Raw genomic sequence first — 10,068 nt, 5'->3', positions numbered from 1 at the left:
TAATTTTTTTATATATGTCCAACCTCACATCAAGAAAAGAAAGCTAACGGTGTTAAATGATATGTAGTAGGATAAAATTAGGATTTCAAATCAACATCTATAGATCCGGGCTTACCTGGATTTACAACTAAACATTAAACTATGTGGTGAACAGCAACCCTTCAAAAGGGTGGGGTATATAGCTATGTTATGAGGGGAGTACATATAACGAGACTCAAAAGGGTTAATTTGCATGTAAAATAATAAAATTTGGCCAAATTCTAGTTTGTCATGCGCCCTTTCAAAATTTGAATGACAAATTCAATGTTAAGTTGGTGCACACGTGCAAAATTTGATGACGTCGATAAATAGCGACGATGCATGCGACTAAACGACGTCATTTTGAGCCTTAGAAACTACTTGTGTAAAAGAATAAAAGAAAACAAATTTGGTCACATGAGACAATTGAGAACTTTTGAAAATTCGTGTTTGCATTACAAGCAAAAAATTTGGCCAAAATTTGTAATTTATAGAGAACTGACCCAAATCAAAATAACGAGACACTACTGATCAAATAAGCAATAGCTTAATATTTTTGCTGTGGTTAGTGTTATTGAGCATACAAATACCCAAATTCATAAGAGTCAGTGTATGATTTACTTGCTGAATATTCATATATTTGCTAGCTAGAATGAAGCCTTTCCAGGTAACGTTATTCTAAATTTTAGTTAAGAGTGAAGGGATCAAGGGAACACAATACTATTTGTCTTGGCTATTTAACTCTAGAGAATTGGTTGAGTCGAATGATATTATAAGAATAAAAAAAGACTAAAAGAGCTGTTATTGGTAGCTCAAACTATAACAAGACAAGCTCTCTCTCAAAGTTAGATAGATTCTTATGTTAAACTTTGTCCAAGGGTCCAAGAAAGTGGTTAGAAGTTTTAGCAGACTTTGAGAAAAGATAGGCATATATAAATCACTGCATGATTAATGGGAGGAAAGGAAGAATCAAATAATGGTGATGGATGGTTGGTAGAAGGGGGGCACTCTACCAACCATATAGACATCAATGAATAACCGATTCATTCAACCGGTGACTAGTCAAAGTTGAGATTAGTGTGTGCATTTAAGACTAAGATTTTCATATGATAATCCTTCTCAAGCAATGTGAAACGGCCCTATTTTCTACACAAGTATGGAAATATGTTCTCATTCAATTAATTTGGTTGTCTCAACAAACGTCAGACTGTACTTAAACTAAAATTTATGTCTCACTTTAAATGAAACAAAAATAGAGGCTTTGAAGTTCCATAAGATTTTGTTTGCCTTAGATGATTCAGGAGTTGAACAAATTGTGGCTAGCCTGCATTTATGAGGAGATTTTCCAATTATTTAATAAATCCAAAATCTAGTGGTGAATGGTCAAGTAATTATTAACCTCAGTAATCAGTATAATCTATATTGTTCAAGCATTATTAACTATCTAACTTAACCTATCGAAGGCCGTTATAATTTTGATTAGTTTCAAGCTTTATAGATTGAAAACTAAGATTTGGAGAGAGAGAGAGAGAGAGAGAGATGGAAGTGGAAGAATGTGAAAAAATGACAAAATTGTGTTGGTCAGAAAGCTTACTTGAATTGAACAAGAAGCTCTTCAACTGAAGTAAAAGAATTGTTTGACATGCCAATCCCAAATTGCAGAACCTGAAAGAAATTTTATTACTGTGGAGCACAAACAGAATCAGTAAGGACTAGCACATCATACAATTAATTACCTGCATCAAAACCATCTCCTGCAGATTTCTTGCCAACTATCATGCTTAATAGAAAATGGAGCAGGATATTATATACATTAATGAAACAACGATCCAACGCATTTCAAAACATCACCGGTCGTGTAATGTTGGGTCCTCGATAAACTTGTCTCCCAAGGATGTGAAATTTGTAACAGATAGAGAAGGCGAATCATGTATCTGAAAAATAATCAGGTTAAAAAAGAAAAAAAGATGGATGTAGATCAATTTACCAACTTAGCTTGATATCCATAATGAAACAAGAGCAAATAACTGCAAGCTGCATTCTCCAATCAGATGTAGAAGCCAGTTTTTTGTGACCTTGCTGTCATTAGGTCATTAAATAGACTCTAGATTTGTATTTTGGTTGTGAATAAGCTTACTGTTTACTTTAGCATATGCTCTCTTTAAAATTAACTGGTGAGTGATCAGTACAAGGCATAATGAAAACTTCTGAAACAGCAAAACCTGACTAGCCAACAAAAAATATACTGGATTGAATCTCCTACTCCTAATTACCTACTGGTATAGCCGATGAACAAATATTAAGCAGGTTAGATGAAACAAAAGGAGAAGAAAAGTGATGACATCAATCAAGATGTGAACCAGGTTGAGCTTCAAGAGGCGTATAAACAGAATAACACAGCAATGTGAAGATTTGTCACAAGTAACTGAGTGAACAAGAAGGTTCTACTAAAGCATGAAGGCTGCAATTGAATAAACTAGTCAGAGTCTAAATGAATGCTTTTAGTGTCGTTAGCACTGTGAAACATAAAACTATATCTCAAGATCTCAGCTATGCACCACTGCACAAAACTATTTAACAGAATGAACAATCTGCATAACTACTAGATGAAGAAGGACAACTTCCAAAGATGCCTTCACATTTCTCATCAAAGTTCAAACAAAAATTATGGAAAACAAACATACTTTCTTGTAAAATCTAAGATAAAAGCAATTTGCGTGAGGCATACATGGATAACAAAAATAGTAAGAACTAAGAATCTTACGCATCAACATTGCAGTGATTCAAATTTGAGATTCTTCTGGTATCATAGAAAACTGTTGATATATCGACAAATGCTAATCATTCACAGCCACAGGGTAAGTACTAAGTAGTGTGTTTAATCTGTTCGTTACACAAGATTTTTAATAGTAGAGAAACAGATCATACACAACAATAGATCGTTAATGCTCCGCGTTCCGTCATACATTACAAGCAGAAAACATTTTCACAAACATCAGAAATGCATTATTTAATCACATAACACACTCAATCGGGGAAAAAAGTAGTAACTAAAAGAAAATTAGAATTTCCTGCATAAGCATACTCATCAGTCATCCCCCAACGCATTTAGCTACAGATTTCGTAATGAAATAATAAAAAATCGAATAGATGCAAATGAGTTACTCGAAGAGAGTAGGATGAAAGCGATCGGCGAAGACCGACAGCGCCGATTACTTGGCTATTGGCGAACGTCCAGCAAATTTTTCCAAACATATAACAGTGAATCACTGGAGAAAATCAAACGGAAGCCTAAAATCCATGCTGAATGCTACAATTTTTAAGGAAAAAAAAATCAAAATGCACAGGAAAGCTAGCAGGCCTAAGCAGATCGAATGAAGAACTCGATCACTCGAGATCGCAGGCATAGGCATCGAGCTTTCTTCATGACGCCGCTGCTCTGTTCTGCCTCAGAGAATGTGGTGAGAGCGCGCTCTTCAAACGCATTTTGTTGGAGGGAATAACCAAGTTAGCATTATTATTCTATAATGATTTTTTTTAATAATTTGACTTTGAATAATTAGTATAATTAAAAAGAGAAAAAATAGACCAAATTATTAAAGCAGCAACAACATGATTTAAATTTTAAAATAATCAATTGGCCTTGTATATATAAGGAAATCTGCAACGTCACGGCCTTGTTCCGCCGGAACGTGACGGCAAGCCAACCTGAAACTTTGAGCCTAGGGATGTCAATCAGGCCGGCCCATCGGGTTTTGGGCCGGCCCTACTTTGGATGTGGATCAATCGGGTGCGGGCTAATCGGGTTGTGAATTCTTTCGGGTTGTAAAAGTTCAACCCTAACCCTAAAAGCTCGGGTTTCGGGCTAGCCCAGCGGTTAAACGGGTTGCCACCGATAAGATTAACATGCGATCAATCCAATAAATAATGATGAAAATTAGTTATATTCATAAAAATATAAAATATTTAATTATGATAAATTTGAGATATATGGTCAAACTCAATCATAAATATGATCAAATACTAATATTTGAGATATTTCGTGAAATTTTAATGCATGTTTTAGAAATTTAAATATTTTTAAGTGAATTTGAAGTTTTTAATTTATTTATCAATTATTATATTAATAAAAATTCAATATATAATATGTATATTTAATATAAAATTGAAAGTTATTTTTTTTAGTTATCTATATTATAAAATTAATCAATGAAGTGTCGGGTTTGTGTTGTGTTGTTAATATTAATAAAAATTCAATATATAATGTGTATATTTAATATAAAACGGTTATTTTTTCAATATACTTAAATTACTTTTCGTGTTGTGTTGACCCAAGGTGGTCCATGTTGTTAATGAGTTCGTGTCGGGTTTGTGATTTTCTTAACAAGTTGTGTTTACCTTATTAGATACGGTCGTTAATAGATTGACCTGATAACGACCTAACACGCACGATTTGTCACCCCTAGCTGTAGTATAATTATGTTTTAGGGGAGAGGATCCCCTGCTGTGGAGGAATCACAGTAGGGCCCTGCTGCCCCTCACATTCCAATTTTTTAATAATAACAAATAATATTAAAAAAATAATAATAAAAAATTTGAATGCGAGGGGCAGTCCACAGCAGGGGATCCTCTCCCATGTTTTAGGGGATAAAGGTTGATTTTGTCACGTTGTAGGTATCTATCCAAAAATATCTCACTAATTAATTTGGCGACATTGGGCAGGTGGCTGTATGAGCAAGGAGTGAGCATGGCAAGCAAGAGCTTTAACAAAGAGAGGATGAGACAAAATTTGGAAATATTTGATTGGTGTCTGAGTGAGGAAGACTTAGGTAAAAATAAGCCAACTCCCACAAATCAAAGGGTTCACTTTGGCTGCTATTTTTGGACCCTATCCTCTTCTTTTGGAGATTGATTCATTCTTTAAACTTGAGTTTCTTTTGTGTTTGGTAATTATGTACTCCCTCCGTCCCTGAAAATTTGTCACTTATTTCCTTTTTAGGCGTCCCAAGTTACTTGCACTATTTCCATTTTTAGTAAAAATTTTCACCTACAGCCGTCATTTTTGACTTTCCTATACACTCATTCCTAAATCTCCGTGCCGAAAAGGAAAGCGGCGAGTAGCCCGGGACGGAGGGAGTATTACTTTGTGGAGTATTTTATAAAACTAATTTTTACCATGCATGAAGCTAGTAGTAGTAATTAGCTAATTAATCATGAAGGCTTCGATAAATGGGCAGGTGACAAGTTTGAAATCGGTACTCCCTCTGCCCCTTATAATTTGTCTCCATTTGACTTGACACGAGTTTTAAGAAATGTAATAGAAAATGAATTGAAAAAATCAGTGATATGTGGGTCTATTAATTTATAATAAAATATAAGTAAGAATGAGTTAGTGAAATATGAGATCCACTACAAAAAATGGTGAAAGTAAAAGGTGACAAATTTTTTAGTACGGACAAAAATGAAAATAAGTGACAAATTTTAAGCTACGGAGGAAGTAATTAGTACTAGTCCATTTGATTTGAGTATTGGAGCCGAGATAATTAAGAGGAAACAGTTAATACTACCTTCCTCTCAAAGAGTCTAAGTGAGTACATCCAATCCATTTGATTACAGTAATAAATAGTTTGGGCTAGTTTTGAAGTCTGGGCCATAAAGCCCAATAATTTAATGGACATCATGTTTTATTTATGTAGTAACTATAAAAATGAGTACTGTATTTTTGAATAGTCTCTCTGTTTGCAATTAATATTCTCTTTTTTTTTCTAATCCAATAAAATATCCATCTTTAATTAACAATTCTTCAATATTTTTAATAATCCTATTCCTATATACTTTATCTTCTTTTACAATTTCCATGCAACTGAAAGAAAGCATTACTACTAGATTTACTATTACTCCAAAGCAGTGAGGCAATAATTAAGGTGCGATTTCTTTTGGAAAAAGTAACCAATTGTATTAAATATGAAACAATTGAAAATAAAAAAAATCTGTGGCTGGGATCTCCGGTTTCCGGTTTATAGCACGTGGCGTTTGCGACACTAATCAACTTATTTTGGACAAGGAGATTCACACAGATCTGCAGCCTTAAGAATTTTCTCATTCAACAGGTTGGACTCTTTTTCAACTTCAATTTCAAACAAGATTTGCGCCTTAGTATTTCATGCTCCATTCACACTCGGTGCTTCCCTGAATTTATTTGTGGGTTGGTTCTTGAAATCTTGGTAAAGAAACGATTTTTATTGGTTGTTGAGCTTCACTTGCTGTATTTGTGTTTATGTTTATCTGAATAATGTTGTCTAAAAGGGGAAAGAGAATCATAAGGGCATATTCGATTTGATTCCATTTTTGTAGTGTGATTCTTGCAGTTTCATATTCCCATTTGAATCTGAGTTCTTGCTTAAGTGTAAGTTTAATTTGCAGGTAAAGATGAGATTTTTTTACTTGTTGAGCTTCATTGTTGTATTTATGTGGTTTTAGGCTTATGTTTATGTGAATAATGTTTTCTAAAATGAGGAAAATAGAATCACAAGGGCATATTCGATTTATTCCTTGTTTATAGTGTGTGTGATTCATGCAGATTGATATTCCCATTTGATCTGAGTTCTTGCTTTTAATTTGTAGGTAAAAGAAAAGATTTTTTTAGTTGTTGAGCTTCACTTGCTGTATTTGTGGGTTTAGACTTATGTTTATCTGGTTAGTGGGAAAAGAATCAAAAGGGCATATTTGATTTGATTTGATTTGATTGATTCTATGTTTACAGTGTGATTCACGCAGTTTGATATTCCCATTTGAATCTGAATTCTTGCTTAAGTGTAAGTTTAGTTTGCAGCTAAAGAAATTTCTTTAGTTGTTGAGCTTCACTTGCTGTATTTGTGTGGTTTTAGGCTCATGTTTATCTGAATAATGTTGTTTAAAAGGGGGAAAAAGAACCATAAGAGCATATTTGATTCGATTCGATTGATTTCATGTTTCTAGTGTGATTCATGCAGTTTTGATATTTCCATTTGAATCTGAGTTCTTGCTTGAGTGGAAGTTTAATTCTTGCTTTGTATTTGTGTGGTTTTAGGCTTATGTTTATCTGAATGTTGACTAAAAGGGGGAAAGGAATCATTAGGGCATAATCGATTAGATTCGATTGATTCCATAGTGTGATTCATACAGTTGGATATTCCCACTTGAATCTGAGTTGTTGCTTAAGTGTAAGTTTAATTTGCAGAAAAGTTTTGATGCAATGGCGAATGTAGACTTCGAGGGGATCTTGAAGGAGCAGGCAAGTGACGATGTTAGGGTTCCAAAGACGAAGATCGTGTGCACCCTGGGGCCGGCTTCTAGAACAGTGCCGATGCTGGAGAAGCTGCTTCGAGCTGGGATGAACGTTGCCCGATTCAACTTCTCACATGGCACCCATGAATACCACCAGGAAACCCTCGACAACCTCAAGATTGCTATGCACAACACTCAGATCCTCGCTGCCGTCATGCTCGACACCAAGGTTGGTTGATTGGTTGCTCTTTATTCTTCTCTTATTCGAAGGATATCATTTATTAAGCTTAACTTGCTGTACTTTTCCGGTTCTTGATCTAGTTTAGTGCTTTATTCGCAAGTTTGTGTAGTTTTTACGATAGTTGGGATTGATCGGTTGGATATATAAAGCAGGAATGATCTTTATCCCAATCAATCTATCTACATGCGATAGGTCATGTGATTTCTTGAATCATTCATCATCAACTTGGGATATATTATCATGTATTCTTCTTCATCAGGGCCCTGAGATTCGTCATGTGATTTCTTGAATCATTCATCATCAACTTGGGATATATTATCATGTATTCTTCTTCATCAGGGCCCTGAGATTCGAACCGGTTTCCTCAAGGATGCCAAGCCAATTCAACTCAAGGAAGGCCAGGAGATCACTATAACAACTGATTACACCATAAAAGGAGACGAGGAGATGATCTCCATGAGTTACAAAAAACTTCCTATCGACTTGAAACCCGGAAACACTATTCTGTGTGCGGATGGTACCATCACATTTTACGTGTTGTCGTGTGACCCTGCTGCTGGAACTGTGAGATGTCGGTGTGAGAACACGGCTATGCTCGGCGAGAGGAAAAACGTCAACTTGCCCGGTGTGGTTGTGGATCTTCCGACGCTCACGGATAAGGACAAGGAAGACATCCTCGAATGGGGAGTTCCTAATAACATCGATATGATTGCTCTCTCATTCGTGCGCAAGGGATCTGATCTCGTCAATGTCAGGAAGGTCCTCGGCCCTCATTCCAAGCGAATTCAGTTGATGTCAAAGGTTCGTTCGACTTCGATTTTGTCAATATGTTTTCGTGTTCTTTACTGATTCTTGAATTTTGTGTTCAAGGTTGAGAACCAAGAGGGGGTTATCAACTTCGATGAAATCCTCCGCGAGACAGACTCGTTCATGGTTGCTCGTGGTGATCTCGGAATGGAAATCCCGGTCGAGAAGATATTCCTCGCGCAGAAGATGATGATCTACAAGTGCAACCTCGCAGGCAAACCCGTCGTGACCGCCACGCAGATGCTCGAGTCCATGATCAAGTCTCCGAGGCCGACCCGTGCCGAAGCGACCGACGTGGCCAATGCCGTCCTTGACGGCACCGACTGCGTGATGCTCAGCGGGGAGAGCGCCGCGGGGGCCTACCCCGAGCTCGCCGTGAAGATCATGTCCCGGATCTGCGTAGAAGCCGAGTCCTCCCTCGACTACGGGGCGATCTTCAAGGCGATGATCAAGTCGACCCCGCTCCCGATGAGCCCGCTGGAGTCGCTCGCGTCGTCGGCCGTGCGCACGGCGAACAAGGCAAAGGCGAAGCTGATCGTCGTGATGACGCGCGGCGGGTCGACGGCGAAGCTGGTGGCGAAGTACCGGCTGGCGGTCCCGATCCTGTCGGTGGTCGTCCCGCTTCTGACGACGGACTCGTTCGACTGGTCGGTGAGCGACGAGTCCCCGGCGAGGCAGAGCCTGGTGCACCGAGGGCTGATCCCGGTTCTAGCGGAAGGGTCCGCGAAAGCCACGGATACCGAGTCGACCGAGGTCATTCTTCAAGGGGCGCTGAAGTTTGCGACCGCGAGAGGGCTCTGCCAGCCCGGCGACGCCGTCGTCGCCCTCCACCGTATCGGGGCGGCTTCGGTGATCAAGATTTGCTTGGTCAAGTAATGAGAGGTAGTATGTGTTTGAAACTGGTGTTTCTCAATTGAAGAGGACATATATATGGGCTGCCATTTTTAATTTAAATGCTTACTATATAATAATGCAGGCAGACATATGGAACTAGTTTTGTAATATTAATATTGAACTCCTCCCTATGTAATTCAGTTTTTTTTATTTCTTGTTTTCATCTGCCTTGTGGAATATTGGATTTAGTGTAGTTTTTATATTGTCGATGATGCATCATAATACTTTATTAGTACTCCTTCACCCTTTCATTTCATGTCTCATTTTATTTATTTTTATTTCGTAAGTAGGTTTAATATTCACTAACTAAATTAACTCCACTACAAAATTAATGTTTATTACTAATATATTGTGAAATTTGAATTTAGTGTCTGAAAAATGAAGTTTGTATCTTTTTGGTCTCAGGAAAATAAAAAAGACCATGTCTTTTTATTATTTTGCCCTAAACCTATTAAGGACACATCTTTATTCTTTAATTTATTTTAGGCTGAAAATTGTAATAAGATTAGTTTTAATCATAAAGAAATAAATTTGATTTATTTATAATTTTGAAAATTATTTTAAGTATTATATTCTTAAAATTTAATAATATTCTTTTAAATAAACTTGATATTTATTTTTTTTGGAGACATTTTTAATAGAATCAAAGCCATATTTCAGTTAATTTTGAAATTTATAAATCTTTATATAAACAAAATAAATTTATATTCAATCAATTTATGATATAAATAAAAAATAATTATTTTGATTAAATATTTTTAGGGATATAAAGAGTACGAACCCTATTTGTAGACATTAAATTTAAACAAAAATAAAACTCATATTCTATAAGTAATTATATG

The 10,068-nt window shown here is 36.4% G+C and overlaps 1 protein-coding gene and 1 long non-coding RNA gene across 4 annotated transcripts; one reads left to right on the top strand and one right to left on the bottom strand.

Moving 5' to 3' along the window:
* Positions 1–1,209: 1,209 nt before the first annotated feature.
* LOC121803268 lies at positions 1,210–3,484 on the bottom strand. The gene is made up of 3 exons (XR_006050948.1): positions 1,755–3,484; positions 1,613–1,683; positions 1,210–1,342 (listed from the first exon to the last, which is right to left on the bottom strand). It is a non-coding gene; the product is annotated as an uncharacterized LOC121803268 (long non-coding RNA).
* A 2,501-nt stretch (positions 3,485–5,985) lies between these two features.
* Positions 5,986–9,389, top strand: LOC121801965 (pyruvate kinase, cytosolic isozyme-like). Of its 3 annotated transcripts, none has more exons than XM_042201455.1 (4): positions 5,986–6,128; positions 7,238–7,513; positions 7,865–8,326; positions 8,396–9,389. In XM_042201455.1, exons 2-4 carry the CDS (start codon positions 7,253–7,255, stop codon positions 9,206–9,208), a joined length of 1,536 nt encoding a protein of 511 aa, XP_042057389.1. In that variant the 5' UTR covers positions 5,986–6,128; positions 7,238–7,252; the 3' UTR covers positions 9,209–9,389. The 3 variants fall into 3 exon arrangements, with proteins under 3 accessions (XP_042057389.1, XP_042057390.1, XP_042057388.1); XM_042201456.1 differs by having other exon boundaries at positions 6,079–6,223; XM_042201454.1 differs by having other exon boundaries at positions 6,086–6,242.
* Positions 9,390–10,068: the final 679 nt, after the last annotated feature.

This window comes from Salvia splendens, chromosome 5, assembly GCF_004379255.2.
Source record: "Salvia splendens isolate huo1 chromosome 5, SspV2, whole genome shotgun sequence".
NCBI lineage: Eukaryota > Viridiplantae > Streptophyta > Magnoliopsida > Lamiales > Lamiaceae > Salvia > Salvia splendens.
Note: the sequence above shows the minus strand (reverse complement) of the source record. Positions and strands in the feature narration are given on the sequence as shown.

What these genes read in the sequence shown, in the direction of transcription:
- LOC121801965 (XM_042201455.1), top strand. Translation starts at nt 7,253, where the DNA reads ATGGCGAATGTAGACTTCGAGGGGATCTTGAAGGAGCAGGCAAGTGAC. An exon ending in CCGTCATGCTCGACACCAAG is followed by an intron (nt 7,514 to 7,864) that starts GTTGGTTGATTG and finishes CTTCTTCATCAG; the next exon opens with GGCCCTGAGATTCGAACCGG. An exon ending in GAATTCAGTTGATGTCAAAG is followed by an intron (nt 8,327 to 8,395) that starts GTTCGTTCGACT and finishes TTTGTGTTCAAG; the next exon opens with GTTGAGAACCAAGAGGGGGT.